Consider the following 26845-nt stretch of genomic DNA (forward strand, 5'->3'; position numbering starts at 1 on the left):
CTGCTGCGAGATGATTGAGAATGATGAGTGATATTTTGAGAGCCTGTGATGTTGACAGAGTCTTGTGTATTTCCGTAAGCCCACAGATGGGAGAATATGATAGAGACTGAGGAGAGAAGGAGAGAGTGAGAGGTAGAGAGAGATTGGCAGGGTTATTTAGCCTCTATCCTCAGGGCTTGCCTTCCTTATAAATATCTCTATTCATCACCCCCTCTCACTCTCTTCTTTCTGGTCACCTATGTCTTTAGACCTTTAGTGGACACACACACACACAGAGAGAGAGAGAGACAGAAAGAGAGTGAGAGAGATAGAGATATAGATAGAGTGTGTCTTTACGGCTGGTCGGTCTTCGCATTGTCCTTTCATTCAGCTGAAGTCACACCTTTCCCTGCACCATTGCCCTCTCACGGATGACTTCCTCTCCGCTTTACTGTGTGTGCCTGTGATCGCCCAGTCACATCAATGTTTAAGCACAACACTGTTGCTCCCTTTAGCATGGCCATTCGTAGGAAAAAAGTACTCTTTATACAGTACAAATGCTGAGACCACTGTGTAGAGCAGTGATCAAACCTCAACCTCAGACAACCTTTGACCTCTGAACTGTGGCAATAAGGATGGGGATCCACTGAGACTGGGGGGGGATCTGCACAGCACTGTAAATAACAGCATCATGTCAAGCCATTAAAGACAATTCCAGCTTCAGTGTTGGTTTTGTGCTGTGGTGATAATGCACACACTGCACTCTTTTTCCCTGAGACTTTTTACAAGTGTCTCTGTCTTGGTGCGCTGACACAAGCACTCGCTACTGAGTCCTCCCCAGTCGCTCTCTTATCATCAGAACAGGGCCTCGGGTCACGGCAGACAGAAAGACCAAGCAGGAAATAGAGGCCAGATTAAAATGAGAGAGCCGCATCAATAAGATGACTAATGCTTGATACAGTGTAGGCATTTTTATGCTAATTGTGCAGAAGCATTTGTGCCTTCTTAGGATGACTTATTGTTCCACTTTGCAGAGAGCGAGAGAGCGAGAGAGCGAGAGCTGGCTGCTGGTTATATGCATCTGAAATCTGAGAGATTTATTGTGTTTAACAGGATGCTCTAAACTTGTGCTGAGGGACCCTGACTGGCTCCGTCTCAGTCACAGAAGCCTTTTGTGGGCACTTGAAGTGGAATTGAGGCAGATTAGTGGTTTGTGGGCATGAGAGGCACTTCAGCCATGAGGCAGTAATGAGGGTGGGCTCCGGAGCCGACGGGTCAAGTGCAGAGCTAGCATCAGTCGCTTGTGAGAACACCCCTTGAGCTTCGGTGCCAGACGGGGCATGAAGTTGTCTCTGAATGTTGAAATTGTTTCTTGTTGTTTTCCCCCGGGAGAGGCAAGTGGAGCACAAAAAAGCAGCAGTTTTGAGCATCTGAGAAGTGTCTAAGTGGCTGTGATTGTTGCAATGACTGTCTCCTGTGCTTTTTATGAAAGTGGGCTAGGTTCAAGCGTATAAATGAATATGTTGTCCTTATGTGAATTATGCAAATGAGACTGAGTCTGGCAAGAGGGAAATCAAGAGACCTTGGACTGAATTTTCTGAGAGAAAAGTGTGAACCAGTGTGTGTGAATAAGGAGCATTTGAAGAAGGCTCTTGCTCAGTGTAGCAACAGGCACAAAGACACCTTCCAGCAATGCGTCACCGCAGATGGTGGGGTGGTGGTGGAGGGGGTGGAGGAGGCTGGAGAGTAGATGAGTGGTGGAGTGGATGGGTGGTTTTTGATTTGAGCACTGACAGAGGAACAGCACTGCCCAGTACTGAACAGAATGATAGATAGATAGATAGATAGATAAATAGATAGATACTTTATTGATCCTCAAGGGGAAATTCAAGGGTCTCCGTAGCATACAGACATAACACACAACATGCACTTACAGCAGAAATGGTAAACATAAGTATAAGTATAAACATATAACTAAACTCCACTGTACAATAAAGACAGTAGAAGATAAGACCGATAAGAAAACTAACAAAACTAAATACTAAATACACTATATAAGTTAAATTAAGAATGAACAGAACAGAACACAACCGGGGAAAATTAGCACATGCAATGTTCCTTCTTGCTGGTCTGTAGTGTCCCACCTGGTTCTGTGGTTCTGTTGTGTTGACGTACCACAGGGAAACATTACATTTCTTCAAAATGGACTCACATTTAGGAAGCACTTATATTGAAGGAGACAAACACATGCCCACACATGCCCCCCCTCCATTAGCTTCTTGTCACTGTGGTTTGTGCTCAGAGTGCCTAGACAAATGACAAGCAAGTAAGGAAACCTTTCAATAGACCACAAAAGCTTTGTCCTTTGAAAGAGTGAAGAAAATAGGCAGCAAAGTGCTTTGGTAGTATTAAGTGCCTCTTTTTAGAATGCAGAGAGGAGATGCAATTATTTCTGAATATGATTGGACAGTAGTATGATTCTCAGGGTATTATCATCATTTTTATCCTTCTTTATCATTTATTTTGTACTGCAGAGAGTTGATATAATTTAGCCAACGTTTTCTTATGATTCATATTTGAGAACATCTATTTCACATGCTCCAAGAGTGAGAATGAGTTTTTTCCCCCTCACAAAATGACTTTAATTCACCATAATTGGACATTGAAGCACTCACTCATCCAGCAATACAAAAGAGCTACTTCTTTTCATAAATACTTAAAAATGCTCAGCAACGTACAAGTCTTACTTCAGACCCAAGTGGGCAGATCTCCTGTTTGAGCTCAGTGAAGCAATCTCTACCAGCTCCTACTTCCAGAGTGGCATGTCTTCCTCTTTCATCTGGGAACTCTGGCTTCCTCACCAAGAGGTTACGTGCTCTATGTCTTCCTGCAGCCTCTGTAGTTTTGACCCCCTGGTAGCATGTTCTGCCATGGCCTAGTTTTCTTTTTTTTGTCAAAAATCCATCGTGAGGTTGAAAGGATGATTATGGAGCATGAAGGGAAAAAAAAGAGTGGTGTTCTTTCGCACGCTCATCCTCTTGGAGAGGAACTCGAGGGGCTGGGTGTTACCTCAGCATGTTGGTGTTGTTCCGGTCTGCGCTGAGATGCCAAACACAGATTTCCATATTCACTTGGCAGAGTATGTAGCAGTGTGCTCATTCCTGCCATTTATGGGGCCAGGCTGTCAGTCTGTCGGACTCAGGGAATGTTGCTATGGGAGGCAAAGAAAGGCTCTGGAGAATAGCTCTGTATTTTATCACTGTATGGTTGGCTAAAGTGTGTGGCCTTGAATTGCAGTTAGACAAATGAATGAGGACACACACACACACATGCATGCAGAAACACACACACACATACGCACACATACGTACAGTACAGTACGCCACATGAAAAAGCGTAGTAATGGTTTCAGCAACACACTTCAATAATCATACATGAAATCCTCTCAGGGTCATGTCGACTGGTACTGAGCTGTGTGCGTGTGCGTGTGTGTGTGCGTGTGCGTGTGCGCGTGTGTGTGTTTGCGTGTACTGCACACTCGTGCTATGAGGCTTCCATGAGCAACAGAAGGTGGGGTCGGCAGTAAGGCCTCTCTGTAGGTGTATGGACAGCTGCCCTCGGCGCCTCCCTCAGGGCACATCAGAAACACACTGGCCATGAGGAGTTGAGGAGGTGAGGAGGTGTGGAGGTGCACGACTGATAGCGCCCCCGCACACACCTGCAGGCCTGTGGTCACTGTAGCTCCTCAGGCTAATGATACAGCACATGAACAAAGCCTCTAGCCTGTCATTCGCCTCCGTAGCACTTTATCGCCTCCGTAGCACTATTGAGAAGGCGTTGCTCTGCCGAGCACATGAAGAATTATCTTGAATTTCCCCTTGGGGATCAATAAAGTATCTATCTATCTATCTATCTATCTATCTATCTATCTATCTATCTATCTATGATAGCATTTCAGCTATTACTTGGTTCAACACAGCAGACTCACAATCCTCTAAGATGCCAAATGGAAATACAGTACAGTCTGTTAGTGACTGGATCTACGCCCACCTACCTAGTCCTTTTACTGGACAGTCTGTCAGTGACAACCTTTGAGGTGTTACCTACCTAGTGCTTCTAGAGCTGACTCTCTGACCACCAATGCTAAATGCTATGTACGGTACCCTCCAGGTCCTCTGAGGCCAAAATGGCTATATAGTACTGTATGACGTGACTGGGCACATGGATATGCCACACAGACCTGGTGAGAGAGTGGTGCTTTAGCAGCTCCTTCCATCTCGGTGGGAGTTGGTCAACTACACTGAGCACAGGAAGTATGCCATTTGGCCACCGCTCTGCTGCCCTCTCCACTCCTCTCCACTCCTCTCCTCTCCTCTCCTCTCTTCTCTCTTTCTCTCTCTGGGCACACAATGAAGAGACAGTCACCTGAGGCGTTCCTCCCACATGACTGACCTGGTGTGTGCAATATCTCGGTAACAGAGATGTGATTAATGCCTAAACGGGCTAGAAAAGAGAAGAATGTTATTATATAAAGACATTCATGAGATTCCAATGCTATTTTGTAAAGGTTTTTGTAAATAAGATCTTTGTTTTTGTAAATAAAATCTTTTAGATGGGGCTTGAGGGAACATTGCCCTTTGTGAGCATAATTTAATTCCAGCTTTTGACCTGCAGATAGTGCCTGGCCAATTACATCGAGTTAGACAAATTAAATGTCAAATTTGTCGCTGCCTGCAGGCATTTGAAATGGACCTGTTTGAAAATCACATTCTTTCCTGGCCCCATGTCCTCATATGCCCTTGTCCTTGAAGTTTGAAACACTGTGCTCATCATAGAACCTGAGGTAGCATGATAAGTGGCAATTTTACTGGATTTTTCATCTGCACACGATGGCATACGCCCAAACTCATAAAACTCATGGATCACAAACTCTGACTTCTGAGCCAAGCTCATGCCTGACTGACTGCAAGGAGATGCTGTTTCAAAATGATGGAGACGTCATGGCTGCCATTTTCCCTGCGTGCCATGTGCCGTTTTGGAGCTCGTGGCTGGGAGATGGTGCCGGCGCTGGAGGATGGTGTTGTTGACGTGTCTGGCTGAGGTTGAAAGCGCCTTCATCAGTGCCGCATTATGCTGGGGCGTCCGCAGAGATAACCGATCTGCTCACAATAAACCTTGTTTGTCATCAAGGTCCCAGTTTGTGTCCATCAGAGCCGTGTGCTCATTCACATCCACTTACTGCCTTACAAAGAGAAAACAGAAGCTCTGATTATGGTGTTTGTGTTTGTGTGTTCCCATTTTAGTGTGTGTGTGTGTGTGTGTGTGTGTGTGTGTGTGTGTGTGTGTGTGTGTGTGTGTGTCTGGACCACGCAGGGAATTTGTTGTCACATCACCATTCTCCTCTCTCAGAGCTCCTGCCTGTCAGTTCTCTGATTTAAATGAAATGGCTTCTTAATTAGCATTCTCTTCATGAGAGGAATGATTACTGTGCTGCAGCTAATGACAATCGCTCATCCCCACACTTTCTTTCTTTCTCTCTTTCTCTCTATCTATCTTTCTTTCTTTCTTTCTTTCTTTCTTTCTTTCTCTATTTCTCTCTCTTTCTTTTTCTTTCTTTCTTTCTTTCTTTCTCTACTCTAACTGGATGTGGTTCCCCCCTCCTCCCTGTTCCTGTCACCACCACGCACTCCTCCTCCTCTCTCATGGTGTGACAGCAGATGCCTCTCTGGTGGGTGGAGGATGGAGATGTATAGGTTTGGTTTACCTCTGTTTCAGCCTGCCTGAGAAATCTGCACACTAATGCTCCAAACAGGGCTTTACCAGAGGATGACTTCTGTGCCTTCTGTGTGTGTGTGTGTGTGTGTGTGTGTGTGTGGCTGTATGTGTGTGTGGCTGTGTGTGTGTGTGTGTGTGTGTGTGTGTGTGTGTGTGTGTGTGTGTGTGTGTGTGTGTGTGTGTGTGTGTGTGTGTGTGTGTGTGTGTGCGCGCGTGTGTGTGCGCGCGTGGGCATGTATTGATTTAACACGGTAGCCAATGCGCTGAATACAGTGTAGTTGTAGCAGATTGATTGCCTCTGTGCCTTAGTCATGACTCTCACTCACATTCATCCTCTTTACTTGTGGATGCCTTTCCGCTCTCTCTCTCAGTTCCGCTTTCTCTCTTCCTCTCTCTCTCTCTCTCTCTCTCTCCTCTCTCTCTCTCTCCCTCCTCTCTCTGCCTCTTTCTCTTTCTGTTGCTGTCCTTCTTTCTTTCTCTGTCCAAAGTAAGGATAGGATGGATGAGGATCTCTGTCCTAGGATAAATGTAATCTTGACCAAGTGCACCTCTAGTCTCCCACCTAAATCAGCCATTTATCCCATACCTGTGTGGACTATATCCAGGCTGTAATCATAATATACTTTGAGGGACCCCCCCCCCCCACACACACACACACACCAATACGAAGGCATAACATCTTATGCTACAGTAGTATCACTCACTGTCCAAAATAATCACTTGTTACAAACTGGAAAATGGTATGCTAAATGGTTAAATAACTGACTGAGAAAGAGAGTGCAGAGGTGAGATGATCTCAGTTAAGTGAAGAAACCTGATTACAGAGAATTATCAGGAAAACACTTTTTTGTGCAATTTGCCTTGCACAATAATCCGCTCTTGAGCCATCACTTTGTAGAATACCATGGAATTATGAAATACCGATTGATATTCTGTACTGATGTACAAATTGGTCATTATTTCTTAGAAATGATGCACTGCCGTCTCTCTCTGCCCTTCGGCTCCTGTAGCATTTGATCAGTGCTCTTTTTAAGCTGAACTAGTAGTGCTTAACTACAAAGTATTGTTAACTGTTGTCTTATGGCATGGCGGAGGTCATACATAATCTTATGGGATCATGTAAACAATATTCAAACCAAAACAACTGCTTCCTAGACTAAGCTATGACACTTTTTAACAAGATAGGTCAGTTTTTTCTCCTTTACTTGCCCCACGCCACATTCTATCCCTGCCCAAATGACATCATCATGCCCCCTTCCCCCCTCTCTCTTAAGGCTACTTTGAATGCGTTAGTTTACATGATCTCATGGTACCATGATAATACAGCCACACAAAGGTTTTTGAATATTTGCTACTTTGGCCACAATATGCACAGATTTATGTTCATATGATTATAGTTATAGTTGTAATTTGTTCAACCTTCAATGGCATTAGATAGAATGGCACACAAAAATGAGAAAAACAGTATTATTAGACATTATTGTTTAAAAGAAAACATATTCACGTATCACCCCATGTGTTCATGAATTTGTAGATATGACAGAATGGCAGGAACTGATTTTACCCCCCATGCACATTTGGTCCCCCTCAATGTTAACTCCATGGCTACAGCCTTGGACTATATTATTGCCATTGCTCTGCCTGGGTTGTGCATGTATATCTGGCTATTGGGCACATCAACAGATTATAATGATATGCACAAGGTTCTGCTTCATAGGTGACAGTACGAGGGGCTGTGAGGATGCATTAGAATACTAAATGTCACCTTTTGCTTCAGTGCATTGTGGTCCGAGTGACACGAGGAGTCGCCATAGAAACACACCTCTGAACCAGGCCATCTGCTCCCTGGCATGTGTGACACCACCTCAGAGTCCACTGACATGAGATAAACATCGCAATGGCGCTGTGGATGTTAGTATCAGATAGCACACACACAGGCACGTACACACACACACACACACACACACACACACACACACACACACACACACACTCACCAGTGCTGGACTTATCACTATCATTATTTGTTGCCATGAACAACTGTTTTCTTTATTCAATTTTCTGTTGGCTACTAAATCAAGCTTGTCTGGAAATAGATTACTGTTTTTTCATAAAACTCACCCAAGTTAATAATGAAAAGGTGGCACAGTGAGTTCATCTTGGAACTTTAAAGATTTAGCAACGGCTCAAACAACAGTGCCTGAGAAAGACACTGGTACTGTGTGTTCCTTTGGTTCCAGTCACGGCTCCACACACAGTAATCTAATGGAACAAAAATGCAGAAATGCAAAATCGTCAACTGAGAATGAACAAAGGTCCAAGTGAACTTTTGAGAAAAACCCTTTCTAAAACCACAATCAAATAACCACCATTCTATTAAATTAATTTTCAGATTATATCATCAATCATTATCATTGCATTATCAAAATCATATAATATTATATTATTTAGTTGCAAAAAAGATAGACTGTTACTTCTCGGTTGATGATTTCTGTGTTACAAACTTTTATACTTTCCAAGAGTTTATCACACTTGTCTGTTAAACGAATGCCTGCAAATAAGCCCAGTGTGCATGTGTTGTTCCAAAGCCCTGCTGAGAACCAAAACCTCCCTCAGACAGTGTTGACAAACTGGGACACGTCTGTAGGGCATGGGGTTAACCAGGACAGAGCCAATGAGTGTAGGGCAGAGTTGAGGAAATGAAAGGGGGAGAAGAGATGAAGGTGTGTCAGAGAGAGAGTGAGATGAAGGGGAACAGAGAGATGAAGAGGATGAGTGTCTCAGTTACCCAGATGGATGTAACTATTTCCATTCTTCCGAGACTTTGCACTCTTACCTCAGAGTCTTCAGAATATACTCAGCTGAGAGAGAGAGCGAGAGTGAGAAGTTGAAAATGTAGTTGGAAATACAGTGAATGTTAAATTCCACTCTCTTTAAAACTGCTATTGCATGGTGGTGCTGATGGATTCCTTCAAAATCGATAATTGAGAGCACATACACACACACACACACACACACACAGGAAGCTCAGCACTGGAGGAGATTTTTAGGCATGCTGCACAGGGCTGTTGCATATTGGCAGGCTGTGTCTTCGGCCCACGCTCGTGTTTCAGAACAAAAATCTAAAATTCAATATTTGAGCTGAATACATTATCTGAAGCAAACATGACAAATGGAGGCATCACCTCCAGAAAGACGGCCGTATTTGGGCCAGCGGCTCGTTTGTTCAAGGCTCGCTGGCGCGTGGATCCTGAGGCAACTCCTCTTACTTTGTGATTTGCGGTGTATTAGGGGCAATTATTTTGTCAGTGTGAATCACTATGTACAAGAAGCTTCTGCACAGTGCACACACACACACACACACACACACACAGCCACACACACACATGGGCTTAAATAGTCTGTCTGCACTCTTTGTGCATCCTGTGCTTGTGTCAGTGAAGTGTTTAGCAGATGTACCGGTACTAGCATTTCTGTAAGGGATAATGTACAGTATAGAACGCCGGTCATTATTGGGAAAATAAACCCCGACAGGGCGAACCGAACTTGTTCCGGTCTTGTTCCGCCCTGAAGGGACTTATTTTTCAATAATGATCAGCTTCTATACATTATCCCGCTTATTACACGGCTACTTGCCAAAGCGAAATAATAAACTCCCCACGATATGACTTTAGCCTACATAGCCTAGCCTATTTGTTACCGTTCATCGTGGCATTTGCTGAAACAAATAGTTTGCAACAACACACGCTGAACTTGAATCAAACATTCTTTAGAACACAGCTGATCAACCGTCTGCTTTCACTTTTGAATGAAGTTCCAGTCCTTGTGTAGTGATATGAAATACCTGAATTAGAAGCACAAATTCTGTTGCCATTGACAGCGGTCATTATTTTTTTCAGAGGTCCTTTCCCAAGAAATAATGACCGCTAGAACTTTGGGAAATCCCATTCAAGTCAATGGAGCGTTCTACTTGCCTTGACTTGTGAAGAGCCGTGTAATAAGTAGTATTAATAGACAGTGTATATTTTGTTTGTGTGTGTGTATGTGTGTATGCCTGTATGTGTGTGTATGGGTATGTGTGTATGTGTGTATGTTTGTGATAGATAGAGTTTGTGTGTCTTTGTGTATGCTATATAGTGTGTGTGTGTATGTGTATGCCCGTATGTGTGTGTAGGCTATGTTAGTGTGGGAGAGAGATTAAAGTTACGATTGATGGTTTAAGGAGTGTATAATATTTGCACTAGATTGGGATGGATGAGAGAAGTGTAGTCTGCTCCGCTGACTGACAGACAGACACACTGACAGGCAGATAGGCAGGCATGCAGGCAGGCGGGCGGGCAGCTCTGAGCGGCTCCTTAATGGTGTGCTGTTGTCAGCACCTCAGCCTGAGGGCCAGGACACAGCACCATACTGCAGCTCTCCGCAGCGCCTTAATCTGCGTGAGTTATGGCTCTACTGATGCCACTCTGCACTGGACTGGCAATAACACTACAGCCTCCTGTGCTTTCTCACCCCTGTAGGGCACACTTTGGCTGAACACACACTTAAAGCTCCTCGCTAGGAGGGGGATGAACTTTTGTTTATGTATTTAACAGTAGGCACACCGACATCACACACTGTTAGCCACTTATCACCTGCAATCATGTGGCATTATCTGATGGGCATCATGGCTTTTAATAGTAGCCTAGCCTAGCTGCTGAATTTAAAACAAATGGGCATGATATTGTCTAGTAAAAATGCTGTTTTGAATGTAGGAGTTCTGAAACACGGATTTGGTAAATGGTGTTGTTTTATGAGATGTTGTTTTTTTTTTTTTTTGTGATCAATTTTTTATTGACATCAGTTGTAATATTCAACACTTACAAATATTTGCTTTTCGTGTTATACGTTTACAAAATCTTCCTGTACAAGTGGAGTATATTGACGTCTTTTTGTTATAAGTTCCTTAATCACATCAAATGATATGAACACAGAACTAGGTTTCCCCACCCGCCACCCCCCCCCCTCCCATATACCCATAACCCCCCTCCCCCCACCCCACGGTCTGCTGAGAGAGAAAAAAAAAAAAAAAAACACCACACATTTAAAGGAAGAACAAAACAAAATAAAAGTAAAAAGAAAAACATAAATCACACCATGTCTAATCAGTCTCTACAGAAGTATCACCTGGTTCCTTGTCAATAGAATTCAACATATCAGAGATCTGCTTAGCCGCGTCTTTCCATAGGTTAATGGTTCTCCGTTTTGCCTTGTTTATCCTTGCTGTAGAAAGTTCAAGTAGGACAATGTCCAAGAAATAAGCCATCCACTGCTGCATAGAAAGTGAGTGTGGTGGCAACCATCTCTGCACGATCATTTTCTTGGCCGCGGTTGACCCCGCAAGCCAGATTTTCCTCTGTTTTTCAAACAGCTGAAGTTTGGAATCATCATTCAATAACCATACAATGGGGTCAACAGGAATTGGACGGCCTATTAAGTCACCTATGGTCTTTGCTATTTTGTGCCAAAATTCCTGTACTTCTTCACATTCCCATACCACGTGTAGAAAGGTCCCAGTTTGTTCTGGTTTACAGAAAGTGCAATGGGGACTTGGAATGGCTTTTGTTATGAACCTTTTCTGAGGAGTCCAATATGTCCTATGACAGATGTTAAAGTGGATATGTTGGTGGTTTGGGTTTTTAGAGCAATGAAAAATATTATCCCACACCGCTTCCCAGTCAATCATGTCGTTTCCAATATTCAAATCTCGTTCCCATACTTGAATTATAGGAAGTTTCCCTGTAATTGCCTCTATCATTGTCTTATAGACAGTAGATGCCACTCTCCTTACTGGAAAGTAAAAAAACAATTTCCAAATGGGGTGTGTGTCAAGTGGAGTTCCCCATGATATATCCTGACTTTTCAGGGCTGATCGTATGCGTAAATACATGTAGAATGTTGTTTTGGGGATATCAAATTTGGTTTTAAGTTCTTCAAAGCTCAGTAAACCTTTTTCATTGACAATATGGTCCAATGTATACAAACCCCTCTCACTCCACATTTTGCATGTAAAGGATTTATTACCAGACACTAAGTGTGAATTGTGCCATAAAGGTGTGTGCTTATGCCATTTATTTGTGTAGCCCAAAAGTCTCTCTGCATGTCTAAGATTGGATATTGTGTTTGTGATGATAGGACCATAGCTTAAAGAACATTTTTTCAGACTAACACATTCAAAGGCCAAGTCCTCTATTCGTACAGGATGAATAAGTTGTTGTTCTATTTCTTTCCATGGAACAGTAGCTAAGGGGTCCAACCATATCTTAAGAGCACGTAATTGAAAGGCCAGATGGTATACTTTAAAATTGGGGAGAGCTAATCCTCCATTACTTGTGGTGCGCTGCAACGTTAACATTTTTAGTCTGGGTTGTTTATTGTTCCATATGTATTGTCTGATAAGTGAGTCAAGTCTCTTCCAGTATTTTACCGGTGGTGCTAGAGGTATCATTGCACTCAAAAAATTAACACGGGGCAGAATATTCATTTTAATCACCGCTACCCTAGATCTGAATGATGCTGGTAGTGCAGCCCAATTTTTCAAATCTCTCTGCACATTATTAAGCATACTCTCATAGTTGTCTTGAACCATTTTCTTCATAGATGTATGAATTGTAACACCCAGGTAAGTGATTTTGCTTTGTAATGGAATTGGATGATTAACTGGCCCTTTAACTGGTATATTGTTTAGTTTAAGCATATTAGATTTCTCCCAATTGATTTTGTAACCAGAGATTGACCCAAATATACTGAAGGTTTGTAGAATTTTAGGTATGGAGTCTTCAAGGTCGGCTATATATAATAAGATGTCATCAGCAAATAAGGATATTGAGTTGTCACATGATTTGAGTGGGTAATTGCAGATTTTGTTTTGTCTTATAGCTTGGGCCAACGGTTCCAAAGAAAGTGCAAATAGGAGAGGTGATAGTGGACATCCTTGTCGGGAGCCACGTTCGATAGGAAAAGGCAGTGAGTGTAGACCATTAGTTGAGACAATAGCAGTTGGGTTTGCGTATAAGGTGCGCACCATGTCAATGAATTTTGACCCAAGACCAAGTTTCTCCAATACTAGCCACAAATAGCTCCACGATAAGCGGTCAAATGCTTTGAACGCGTCCAGAGATAAAACTGCTGCAGGTGTTGTGAGATTTTTGGCTTCATGGATTATGTGTAGCAGTCTGCGAATGTTGTCCGCTGCATGGCGGTTGGGTATGAAGCCAGTTTGGTCGGGATGAACTAACTTCTCAATGACACGTTCCAAGCGTAATGCCAACACCTTGGAAAACAGCTTGATATCTGTCCCCAGTAGGCTTATAGGTCTGTAATTGGCACAATGTTTTGGATCTTTGCCTTTTTTGGGTAAGACTGATATAAGTGCAGTATTTGTTTGTTGTAGAAAAGTGCCTCTCTCCATAGCTGATGTTAAAGCTTGTAGGATTGTAGGTCCAAGAATATCAAAATACTGCAATAATAGTTCTGATGGGATTCCGTCTAAGCCTGGGGTTTTGCCCTTTTTAGTGCCCTTTAATGCAGTTTTAAGTTCCTCTAGTGAGATTGGTTGGCCCAATTTTCCAGCCTCATCTGGACTCAGACAAGGTAGCTCCAGATTTTTAAGAAATTCTTGACATTGTGCTGTGTTGGAATTGGTTGGGCACTTGTACAATTCTGAATAAAATGACTTGAAGGTGGTGTTAATATCCTGGTAATTTGTTGAGATGCCATTCTCTGTGAATATGCTATTAATTGTGGCCCTGGATTCATTTTGTTTTAGCTTGAGAGCAAGTAGTTTGCTTGGTTTGATGAGATGTTGTTTTTTAAGTGAACTAATCAAAATGGCACACGTTAACTTGCTGTGTGTTGATGGCGCCCAATGTAAAAGCTGCTGTTGAAAGGAGCTTTACTGCCATCTGTTGGATGTTGGTGGTTGCACAACATCGACACCTAGCAAGTGTGGAGTATTTGGGTTGTAGCAGCTCCTTTCATACGCCTTTATTGTGTGTCTATTAATATAAACCAGATAGACCCATTAAGACAGGCCTGACAGGAACAGTACTGCCATTACTGTCCATAGAAATGCTATGTACGTAATGTGATGTACCTGTTTGTTTGTGCATTGTGCTGAGAGCCCTCGTGTCTTGTGTGTTTCTCTGCTGAGAGTTTTGTATAGATTGACAGGTGAGCATTGGTCAGGCCCATAGACTGTATGGAACATAGCTGAATGGAGCCACTATGTCCAGTTCTATATATATATATATATATATATATATATATATATATATACAGTACAGTCTATGGGCAGGCCCAGTGTGGTGGTCATTAATCTCCTGTACATGGGCACCAAGGTATCTTTTCTATAAATGATGGTTGATGGTAGTTCTAGTAGGGTGCACTTCCATTGCACATATGAGGCCAGTGAATCGGACAATGTCCTTAAAAAGGGTTGAGTATTGGTATCTGGCAATACAATGCATACCACGATACAGGGGTAACAGTTCTGAAATATGCAGTATTTCAATACTGTAACCAAGATATAAAGATTTTTCAAATGTTATTTTAGGAAAACTGTCATAGTAGAAAGAACTGTTTGTCTCAGACAATGTTGTTACATTGGAGTCAAACAGTCAAATAGCTCAAGATAAATGACAACATATCTAGTGATTGGGGGATTAACACAACTCAAATGGACTTTATCTTTGCAAGTAAACTGTTACGTCAATACAGTGTTTTTCAGAAACGACAGCATCTCAAAACATATTATCACCATACTGAAGTCAAGTGTATCAATACACCACTGTCCTAAAGAGATTTGAAAAAGTTTTATTTCCCGGGGTGGCAAAAGATCCTCCATATATCTGAAAGGGCAGTGGTGGTAAAGGAGAGGTTCTTCCTGGGTCTCGTACTGTAGGTTGTGGAGAAGATGCCACTGTTGATGCGTGTGATGTCTGTGGCATCAGGCAGGTGGTTGCTGCTCAGTAGGGGGATGATGAGTCCCCCTCAAATCTTCTATACTAGGTAGTGGGGAGGGTGTCTCGTTTCTCGTACCGCTCTCACCCACTGCCAACTGCGAATCCATACAAAAGTAGTTGAAGCTAGGGGAGCTGTCCAAACCAGAAGCGGAGGCCATCACTTTAGGAAGAAAAAAACACTCATCTTTACTGAAGCAAATTCTCTATTTGTATTCACAGTTGTACAGAAGCCTGACTCATACTCCAAAAGCTTTTTGTAATAGAAAGAAAATTCCCAATTTGTATTCATAGTCTCTTTTCTTTGTAAAGAGCCACTTAATTCTTAAAACTTAACTCACTTTTGACTCTTCAAGCATTACTGTACATTTTCATTTGTGGACTCTTGTACACATGTAAACTTCCCCATAGATACTGTATGTCTTCAAACTCTGCATTGTGATAATGACTATAGTGTCATTATAACTCAAATTATCACATACCCCTCCATATATGGACTTTTCAGAATAAAAGAAACGTGTATAAATATTCTGTGTTCTGCTTTGCATGATTTCTTTTGAGTATCTACATTATTAGAAGCTTTTTTCTGTTGCTGCTTACAGTATGTGCTGCTGCCTGCTATCATTTTTGTGGCTGTGCTGTTTTCCATTTTTTGTTGCTGCTCTCGTGTTTTACCAGATTTCTTTGGTTCTGTTTACTGTTCCCTTCATGTATCGATTCTCTGCTGAAGTCACTGGACCCCCGGAGAGCCAAGGTTTGTGCATGAGTCTTCTGTTCTGTCTGTCTTCTGTTGCTTCCACATAGTCACTGTCTTAGCCTTTTCTTTTAGCTCAGTATTTCTTTTTAGTTTAGCGTTATTTTTGTGTGTCGAGATGCTTGCATGCTTCTTGTGTGTTGTATGTTTAACCGTCTGTTGTCTAATTTCTTTCCAAACGGCTCTCTAAAGACCATGAGGCCATGGACTACTGTCTGTCTCTCCAGTGATAGCTTGGCAAGCAGTATACTTCAGATACTAAAAAGCCTTTATTTGTACATTCCTCTGGGAAGTTTGTTCTGGATAACTTTAAAGTTACTCTGGATATCAAAGTAAGACTTGTGCCACAGGTTTATAGAGAATGAATGGGACTAAAGCAGAAAAAGGCTACTGAATGGAACTGTTATCTACAGGCTGCTTTCCCCTGCTTTGCAACCTTAATGGCAAGGGCTATATAAAGTGAAATGTAATATTTAGACATTCAGACAGCAGAAATTACACAATTAAACGCCTCTCTGTCAAAGGTAGGCGTCTCCTTGTAGTTCAGTTCACTATTTTCTTCCTCCATCAGTATTGTCATCTCACTATGTTCTCCTCTTTGTCTCTCTCTACCTCACTCTACCACTCTCTCTCTCTCTCTCTCTCTCTCTCTCTTTCTCTCTCTCTCTCTCTCTCTCTCTCTTTCTCTCTCTTTCTCTTTCTCTTTCTCTCTCTGGGACCACGGCTCTGCCAGCACTTGCAGATGACCATCCAGGCCCTGCAGGACGAGCTGCGCACCCAGCGGGACCTGAACCAGCTGCTGCAGCAGGAGAGCCGCAGCAGCGTCGGGGGCGGCGTGAGCCCCGAGCGCCTGTCGGCCGTGGAGCCCACCGAGGAGAACTTCCAGCGGCTGCAGACGGAGCACGAGCGGCAGGCCAAGGAGCTGTACCTGCTGCGCAAGACGCTGGAGGAGATGGAGCTGCGCATCGAGAGCCAGAAGCAGACGCTGGCCGCCCGCGACGAGTCCATCAAGAAGCTGCTGGAGATGCTGCAGACGGGCAAGGGGCTGCCCGGCAGCCTGGCCGACGGAGAGGGCGTCGGGGGGCTGCGCGCCCGCCGCGAAGCGGAGGAGCAGCTGGGCCACCTGGAGGTCATCTTGGAGCAGAAGGAGAAGGAGAACCTGCACCTTAGGGAGGTGAGGGAGGCGAGAAACGAAACGAGCTGAGATGAGACTGGCCAAGCTGAGCCTCAGCTGATGCTGCTGTGACACCTCGGAGACCATGTTACCCACACGCTTAGAGAGAAATGGTGTCGTCTTACGCCCGGGCTACGCTGGGTCCGCAAGTGACATGCTCTGTTTGTGGAGCGTAAAAATACTTTCAGAAGACAGGTCTAATTTTTCCAAATGTATGTGCCAGTGTAGCAAGTTCCACTGACTACAGTGGAAGCTAGTTGTTGCAGCGAATGGAACACTTAAGTTACAGAAAGTAAAAGTTCTGCCAAATATTTGATCCAACCATTTAGTAAACCAGCTCATCCTAATAGCAGCCAGGTAGATCAGATAATTAGTGATATCACCTGTGTTAAGTGCACAGGTAGAAAGAATATATGGCAGGGCTTTTGCTTTCTGGACCCGGGATGTCTCTGATTGCAGACAGGAAGATCTGTATAAATTTGGCACAGAACCCATGAAGGTGCTGTGAGTTCAGCCAAAAATCCCAAAAACGTGTAAGGGGGCAGTTGAGCTTGAAAGATGCCGTTGGGTTCTAAGTCTGACCTTCACCAGGTCAGGGGGCAGATAAGTAAAGAGTTGACAGGTGTAGATGAAGGACTCAAACAGACACGTCCAAATGGGTCTCACTGCTCTGTGCTGCTGATAAGCGATTTGGAAAGACTATTGGAATATAGTGAATCACACAATTGGATTTCATCAGCCCTATATGTATATCTAGACACACCCCAGTAGAGACGTACACACACACACACTCTTGCTGCCGCCAGCTCTTCAGTACGACACTCACTGAGGGATTGCAAGGCCAGAAATAGCGGCTGCCGTAGTCAAGAGGCAGTTTATTTTTGCCTCCTAAATCTTCTTAGCGTTTAATTTCTTTACCTCTGTCACCGAGTGCCGAGTGCACATCTGGGCCTGACGGACTTAAGCCACCATCGTATCGTCCTGTCCTTGCACGATCCCTCGTCCAATCCCGTGGCCCGGAATATCCCCCCCCCCCCCCCCCCCTCTGCCGTCCTCCCACCCCCCTCCGTGTCTGGACAGGCGCATCGCCACGGCGACTCCCCCTTTGACAGCGTGGTTTAGGGAACTCTTGAGGAAAAGCTGACGTGGAGTCAGAGACGGCGTGTGTAGGAGGGAAAGAGAGAGACTTGATCCGTGTGTGTGTGTGTGTGTGTGTGTGTGTGTGTGTGTGTGTGCGCGTGTGTGTGTTTTCATGTGGGTGGGTGTGGGTGTGTGTATGCACATGTCAGGTGAGTACCTCAGATCAGTCCTGTCTGTAGTTATTTTTTACACTGCAAGCTTAAGTGAGTGTAGTTGTGCATGTGTGTGTGTGTGTGTGTGTGTGTGTGTGTGTGTGTGTGTGTGTGTGTGTGTGTGTGTGTGTGTGTGTGTTTGTGTGTGTGCTCCCATGTGTGTACATGAGTGTATGGGTGTGTGTGTTTGTGAGTGTGTAGATTTTGTGTGTTCATGTTTGTTTGTGTCATGTGCATATTGGAGCACGTGTGTCTGTGGGTGTTCTTGTGTGTATGTGTGGTTTTATGTTTGTGTGTGTAGGTGTGGTTTATATGTGTTCACCATGTGTGTGTGTGTGCGCGCGTGTGTGTGTTTATTCTACAGCAGATAAACAGTAGCTGTCCCAGTGCGTATTAATCTGTGATTAATGAAGGTAAACAGCCAGCCTGTGGTGAATGAAAGAAGGAACAGATTGTCTCCCCTCTTTCCCATTTCAGACACACTGAGGGACAGTCTTGCTGAAAGAGGTGTGTGTGTGTGTGTCTGTGTGTGTGTCTGTGTGTGTGTGTCTGTGTGTGTGTGTGTGTGTGTGTGTGTGTGTGTATGTGTGTCTGTGTGTGTGTGTGTCTGTGTGTGTGTGTTTGTGTGCATGTGGACAGAATGGTAGGAAGTTTTTCATAGAGGATGAGGAAATGAAAAAGGCTTTTCCCCTGGTTTGCTCATACCTTATTAGAGTAATTACCTCTTTATTAGACATCTCCATCTCTCTACAAGTGTGTGTGTGTGTGTGTGTGTGTGTGTCTATCAGGGGACAGGGGGTGGATTCAGTAAGCTTGTCTCTGTGTACGTATACCATATGGTAAGAATTATACCTTTAACTTCTTCTTCTTTCATACATGATTTTGGGTCTTATGTGCATCCAGTATTTTGCGTATTAGAATTGTGTTTTAGCTTTATTCATGGACTATTTGTGCAAGAGTTTTGCTTTTGTGTGTGTGTGTGTATGTGTGTGTGTGTGTGTGTGGGGGGGGGGGGGGGGGGGGGGGGGTGTGTGTGTGTGTATGTGTGTGTGGTGTATGTGTGTGTGTGTGTGTGTGTGGACATGTATAAACACTGGTGCACTTTGCCCCTGCACTAATAACGGTCCTCGTTAACCCTGGCAGAGCAACGAGACGAGAGGCCGCTCTCTATTAAGAGGTGCTACTCTTCGTTAATTTCATTAGCTACCACGGAAACAAGCTGAATGGCTTTCCATTACCTCGCTCATTACTTTCCTTTAATTACGCATCATATTTGTTTTTGGCCAGATAATAAATGCCTCTGTTTGGCTCACACATCATTGCCTTTTATTTTTCCTTCAAACACTGGGAGAGAGCGTAGGGCAAGCTCACCGCTTTTATGAAGTGAAATTAGGACCTCAAGGTTTTTTATTTATATTATTTTATTTACTTAAACCTGAAGTCCCCTCTTATGGACTGTGGGCCTTTGTGGTGGGGCCTGGAGGGTGACTTCACTGTTTGTGTGAGTTGGATGAAGAACTTGTAAGTGAGCGTGTGTGTGTGTGTGTGTGTGTGTGTGTGTGTGTGTGTATGTATAAGTGGAGGTGGATTGGAGATGAATGTGTGTTTTCTATGATTGGAAAGGGTTTAAAAGGCCACATGTGCTATGGGAGAGGTGCAGATCAAAGAGGCTGATTTTGTTTTATTTATTTTTTTTATTTTATTTTATTTTGTTTTGCAGGCGTATTGGGTGACTGGGCAGGTAGTATTCTTTGTGTGTGTGTGTGTCTATGCATGTGCGTGTGTGAGTGAGTTGAGTGTTTATATGTGTGATCGTAACCCAAGCCTCTCAAACTTATGCTGGAGACTAGTTGAACGTTGCAAAGCAACCTATCATTTCTTGCTGTTATCCCGTCATTTATGTTGAGTTATTTTTAAGAGAGAGGATAAAGTACTGGCAGCTGGTAGACTACTGCAAGTGAAACCATGTAGGAACTGCTGGTGCTCTTCTCGTCATTTGCCACTAGGTGGCCTGAAATAACAGCGTTGTTGATTTCAGTTTGAGAAATCTTATGTGCAACTGAAAACAAGAATGTTAACAAATGCGTGAACAAGAGGGTTAGAAATCCAGAGATAATGGACGGATAGTTCTTGAACAGTGACAAGTATTGTCACCGCGTGCTCCATCTCATATTACTAGTCATGTGTGCATATGTACCAGTGTGTCTTGTAAAAGAAAGTGAAGAACCATGTTTTTACCCCAGGGATGGTTCCGTGGCCTTGTGAGTGTGAAAGGTCCTTTTATCCAGTCCACTGCAGCCAGGGAGAGAGAGGCCCCACAATAGCAGCGCTGAAGCCCAGACAGGGTTTCCCCACCTGGGTTGAGGCCGAGGGAGAGGGTGGGGGTTTGGAAATGTGTCTGGAGGACTGAGGGGCCAGACCCCTACATGTTTGTGTGTGTGTGTGTGTGTGTGTGTGTGTGTGTGTGTGTGTGTGTGTGTGTGTGTGTGTGTGTGTGTGTGTGTGTACAGTACGTACATGTGTGTGTGTGTGTTAAGGGCACACCTGCCTTAGCCAATAAATTGAAACACATCTCATAATGTCTTATGCCTGGTTTTGGCTGCTGGAGTAGAGATCGTAAGGACTTGCTAAGCTGGTTTATTTGGCTGAGAGGATGTATGGATTTGCATGAGTGTATTTTCGCATGGGGGCACAGCTATATATATTTTTCTCCCTCTTATTCTGTGTGTGTGTGTGTATGTATGTGTGTGTGTGTGTGTATGTGTGTATGTGTGCACTGACCTGTTGGCAGGCCGTTCAGACATGTAAAGTGGTAGTTAATGAGAGAGCCCAGGAGAGCAGTAATTACCTGGCAAAGGAATGGGTCTCTCTCTCTTTCACACACACACACACACACACACACACACACACACACACACACACACACACACACACACACACACTCACACACACACACTCTGCTCCAGCTTCAATTCCCTGCTAACTCTTTTACCTCACACTGCACCCTTTGTTTGAATGCATAGCATTGCCCGGGCAGCAGATTATACAGAATGACTTATAAAACGTAATTGGATTTCATCAGCCCTATATGTGTATACAGACACACCCCAATAGAGACGTACACACTCACACATACAGTACATGCATACACGAGTACCCACACACGTACAAACACACACAGACACACAGACACAGCTAGTGTGGTAAGCGCTGTTGTTTGGGTTGTCATAAAATGTGAGGCCGTAACGTCTAAGTGAAGGCGATGAGAAGCACAGAGCTGTAACACCTGCTCTGGGGATCCAAAACAGCTGCAGATACACAGGAGCAGTCCAGAGTCCCTGTCATCTCTCTATCTCTCACTCTCTCTCTCACTCTCTCTCTCTCTCTCTCTTATGTATAAACACACAGAACATCACATGTACAGTAGACATGGCTCAGAGCAGGTGTCTTCTACTCATGCATTCAGGTTAATATTTGTGTGTGTGTGTGTGTGTGTGTGCGTGTGTGTGTGTGTGTGTGTGTGTGTGTGTGTGTGTGTGTGTGTGTGTGTGTGTGTGTGTGTGTGTGTGCGTGTGTGTGTGTGTGTGTGCGCGATTGCATTGTGTTCTCCGTTCCTCTCTCTTCCATCTTGTTATCGTTCCTCTCTCTGCTCCATCTTCCTAGTCTTTCTCTCCCCCTCTTTCACTCTCTGTATCTTTATCTAGTCTGTATCTTTCAGCCCACCCTAATCTATTTACATGTTCTTCACATATACTGTATGTTCAAACACAAACAATGCACTCACAGACACACAGACAGCTACCCAAACACAGCCTTTCACCTTGAGCAGAAGTGTTATTCTTCGCCTCTCCACTAGATGGCAGCCTGTGCGCATGTTGCGAGTTTGCCTTCACTAACTATCTGAGCCTGTTTGTCTCACGCTGGACCACCACACAGATTGAGCTCCAGCCAGCTTGCCTGCTCTGTCTCAGTCACTCTCATATTCATAAAGAGCTCAAAAACAGCAAAGAGCTTGACTGCAGCCAACCCCATGCCACCCACCGAAGCCCATTTATCAGCAGAGCAGAAGTTCATGTCAGCCTCTGGGTGAACGCATGGGAAACTTGGAGAGTTTCTGGATTTATAGATTGTGGAAACAAGCGTTGGGAGTATTTTTTTTGTTTCATGACACATTTACTACTTGGAACAAAGATGCTTAAGCATCTCAGTAGCATAGTGCCTTTCAGCGAGGAGTTGAGTGAGCATAATGGCCTTTTACTTACTAATGAGTTGAGTGTCATAGTGGCATCAATTTAGGAGTTGAGTTGCATTGTGGTTGTCACAGAGCTGTTGTGTTGTGTTGTGTTGTGTTGTGTTGAGTTGAGTTGAGTTGAGTTGAGTTGAGTTGAGTTGTGTTGAGGTTTGCTTTTGTGTTGAACTTGAGTTGAGGTTTGTTGTTGTGTTGTGTTGTGTTGTTGACTTGAGTTGTGTTAAGTTGTGTTGTGTTGACTTGAGTTGTGTTGAGTTGTGTTTTGTTGTTGAGGTTTGTTGTCAAAATGAGTTGTGTTTAGTTAAGTTGAGGTTTGCTGTCAAGATGAGTTGTGTTTAGTTGAGTTGAGATTTGTTGTTGAGTTGAATCGTGTTGGTTGAGTTGTGTTGTGTTGTTGTGTTGAGTTTTTTTGAGTTGAGTTAAGTTGAGTTGTGTTGTGTTGAGGTTTTGAGGTTTGTTGTGTTGAGTTGAGGTTTGTTGTCAAAATTAGTTGTGTTTAAGTGAGATGAGTTTAGTTTAGTAGATGAGTTGAGTTTAGTTGAGTTGAGGTTTGTTGTTGATGAGTTGAGTTTAGTTGAGTTGAGGTTTGTTGTTGAGTTGAGCTGAGTTGGACTGATTGTGTGAGGTGTGAGGTGCAGGGTGTCAGTCGCGTTGAGTTGACTGGGAGAGTTAGGCTAATTGAAGTGGAGGCGGTGGGGTCTGGCGTTTCTCAGTGCGGTAGAGGCCCGTCGGGCCGCAGTGTATCCTCTGAACAGCTGGGCTGTGTTTGGTGAGGAGGGCATATCAAAGCACTTCCTGGGGTGAGTTTGTTTGTGTCCTGCCACCCCTGTGAATAAGCCCTGTTTACTTGATACTGTGTGGTCAAACACACTCGTTCAATCATTAAAACATGGTGCACACAGACAGAAACACTCACACACAAACACACACACACACACACACACACACACACACACACACACGCACGCACATACACATACATACACAGACACACTTTCTCTCCCTCTCCCTCTCTCTCTGTCTCTCTCTCTCTCTTTCTCTTTCTCTCTTTCTCACACACACACGCTCAGACACACAGATGTAAAACCACACAGTGGTTGGGTTTAAATCAGGGCTTCTGATTGACTTTCCCCAGTCGCTGGGTCTCGGAAGGCGAAAGGAAAACACTTTCCAGTGTGTGTGTGTGTGGCGTCTGGAGAGTGTACCAGCCCGGCCATCGCCCGCTGAGCACAGTTTCAGCAGTTGTCATAAAAATTTGTGTCAGAGTCCCACTACACACACACACACACACACACACACACACACACACACACACACACACACACACACACACACACACACACACACACACACACACACAAACACAGAGAGAGACACACATACACACACACAGTAGAAGGTAGATGGCCTGACACCTGTGGAGATGTTATAGAATGTGAATGACACTCCTGTCTCACCTGTCATGCTCAAAGGCCATGTGGTTGGACAAGGCAGACATCAGGGCCTTAGAAACACCAGAACATCTATCTCTTCTTTCTCTCTCTCTCTCTCTCTCTCTCTCTCTCTCTCTCTCTCTCTCTCCCCCACTTTGAGAGGTTTCTGGGGGGTTGGCAAAGTGCTTTTTAATATATGATGTATAAGGAGTTTTATGTATGAATGTATTTCTGCATGTTTGTATGGTGTTGGCTTTATATCAGGTGCGTGATGATTCCATGGTTTGAGGAATGATCCAATAAACGGGTGTTGAACCTCTGGTGCCCCTTCTTTTCCGATATTCCTTCTCTCTTTCTCCTTGTCCTTTCTTATTATTTCCATCCCACTCTAGGGCTTTAGTGCTCTTTCACCTTTCTTTGTATGCTATTTCTATTCTTTTTCTCTTCTTCCCTCTCTCTCTCTCTCTCTCTCTCTCTCTCTCTGCTTTTTTTGGGGGCTGTTCTTGTTAATCTGGCGTTTTGGAAACTCTCGTGTCGCTGGCACGAAGATTGGCTCAGCCAAGCTGAATGTTCCATTAAATCTAACACCCATGGTTTGTCCGGGGGCTAGCCGCACCCCATACCCCCCCCCCCCCCCCCCCTCGCCGGCGACCCTGATGTTCTTGGAGGATTAAGGAGGCTTTATTCCCACCTGAATGAAATCTCAGAAATGTCACCCGTTCTGACCGTCGAAAGTAATCTCTCTCACTCCATAGTGTCAGCCAAGCCACCCATTAGTCGACTATTACTGCACCTTCCTCCCAGATCTCTCTCTCTCTCCATACATCTCTCTCTTTCTCCATACATCTCTCTCTCTCTCCATACATCTCTCTCTCTCTCCATACATCTCTCTCTCTCTCTCTCTCTCCCATTTCTCTGTCTTCCCACTCCATGTCTTCCCCCTGTTTTTTTTATCCCAGGCTGTCATTATTGTCACAGTCCATTAGGGGCTTGTTCCATCCCGCGTGACTGAGCTTGGGTCTCCCATGTCTTCTGCCGGCTGTCTTACATGGAGAGTGTGAATAAGAGCATATTTGTGGGGCGCTTAATGCACGCGGGGCCGGTATCATGTCTGCTTGCTGGCAGGACTCGTGTGGCTGTGTTCGCATGGCCTCGTTAGGTGCGTGCCATCACTCACATCCACATCTTTCCTGGAACTGACGCTCCCCATTAGCGGTGATGCTACGAGGACACCCACACAGGGGACACAGACAGACAGACAGACACACACACACATATACACACATTTACACACACACACACACACACACACACATGCTGGGTTTCTCTCTTTTCTCTTTTATTTGTCTTTGTTTTTTTTTAGATTTTCTTCACTCTCTTGTTTCCTTCCCCTTCTCCTCTCATCTCTTCTCTTCTCTTCTCTTCTCTTCTCTTCTCTTCTCTTCTCTTCTCTGCTATCATCATGTATACAATCAGTATTAATGATTTAGCCAGATGGGATGTTTGTGTGATGTGATGTTATGTGTAAGAATTTAGGTGAATGTTTGCTTTACTGTCATATGTCTTAAAGATGTTATTCTTGTGCAAACAAACTGGCGAAATAAACTAACAAGTAACAGCAAAAGCAAAACAAATAGAAACATTTTAACCCCCCTAGCTGTAATTAGGACACTCATTATTAGAAACGACACACATACACACACACACACACACACACACACACACACACACACACACACACACACAGTCACACACACACACACTCCTGAGGCTGTACAGACTGGACATGGTCTAATGGCAACAGAGAATGTTAGAGCGGAAAAGTTTATCAGAACCAAATTAGCCCCCGCCTCATAGAACGCTTCGTTTTTTTCTCTTGAAAATGCTTGACCTGAACGTCTCTCTCTGTGTCTGACGTTCTCTCCCACACTCCCTCCCAATCATGTGACATTTGTTAGGATGAGAATGGACAGGCTATTCTGCTGTCTCATCTCCACTGGCAGCTTCTGGAGAGCTTGAACATTTCTGCTCTGTTTTACTGTAGTACCCTGAGGCCTGCTGTCAAACATACACACACACACATACACACACACACACACACACACATACATACACACACACACACACACACACACACACACACACACACACACACACATACACACACACACACGCGTACACACACACACACACACACACACACACACACACACACACACACACACACACACACACACTCAGACGGCCAAACACACTGGACACACTCCCAGATCAGATTTAGTGAGCTAAGCGGCGGTGATGTGCTTGTGTGGTTGCCTGTGTCTTTGGGTGATCTGTGTGTGTGTTTGGCGCGGGGCTGCTGCTTGTGTGATGTGGTCGGCCTCGAGCCTGTGTGGCCCAGGTCAGCGCGAGATCAGGGACAGAGACTCCCCTGACCTGGGAGCTTGGGTTAGCCTTGTGGTGCTTTGTAATCGTTTTGGCATTTTGAAAAAGGTTCCATCTCTCAAACGCTCTTTGACCTATGTTATTTCCTCTGACTATTTTGTGTGTGTGTGTGTGCGTGTGCGTGTGCGTGTGCGTGTGCGCGTGCGCGTGCGTGTGCGCGTGCGCGTGCGCGTGCGCGTGCCCGTGTCCGTGTCCGTGTCCGTGTCCGTGTGCGTGTGCGTGTGCGTGTGTTCGATGTGAGCATCAGAGTGAGGCATTATTCTAAACTGATCTGTTCTCACCCAGACCCAACCTGTCATATCCACGCACACACACACACACACACACACACACACACACACATACACACACACACACACACACACACACACACAGAAAGACAAAAGACACAAGACACATAGACCCATCTACTTTCGCTCCCTGCCAGAAAGGGGATTATTTGTGGAGAAAAAGCCATTTTTCCGCCCCGTGTTTTCTGGCATTGTCTTTGAAGACTACTGTGACAAGTGTAATCCTTTGATCTCCAGGTTGAACACACTCTGACAAGATAATCCTGTCTTTCTGCCTCTGTGGTCAAATGGAAGATACATCAAGAGAGGATCCATCCAAATAATCCACACCAGACAAAAAGCGGAGGAATCCTCTCGCGAAAAGACTGAAGGAAAGACAGAAAGAGGAAAGATTGAAAGAACGAGAGAGAGAGAGAAAAAAAAATCTGCAGGCTTTCTGTCAGGCACTCAGCCAG

At 44.3% G+C, this 26845-nt stretch overlaps 1 protein-coding gene across 1 annotated transcript in view; it reads left to right on the plus strand.

Annotated features, from left to right (window-relative positions):
- The window catches only part of LOC121713725 (ERC protein 2), a 223668-nt gene that overhangs the window by 7065 nt on the left and 189758 nt on the right, over positions 1-26845 (plus strand). Inside the window, 1 exon segment of the mRNA XM_042098604.1 lies at positions 16241-16681. Coding sequence (XP_041954538.1) covers positions 16241-16681 — 441 coding nt within the window.

The sequence above is a fragment of the Alosa sapidissima genome, chromosome 7 (genome assembly GCF_018492685.1).
Source record: "Alosa sapidissima isolate fAloSap1 chromosome 7, fAloSap1.pri, whole genome shotgun sequence".
Lineage (NCBI taxonomy): Eukaryota > Metazoa > Chordata > Actinopteri > Clupeiformes > Clupeidae > Alosa > Alosa sapidissima.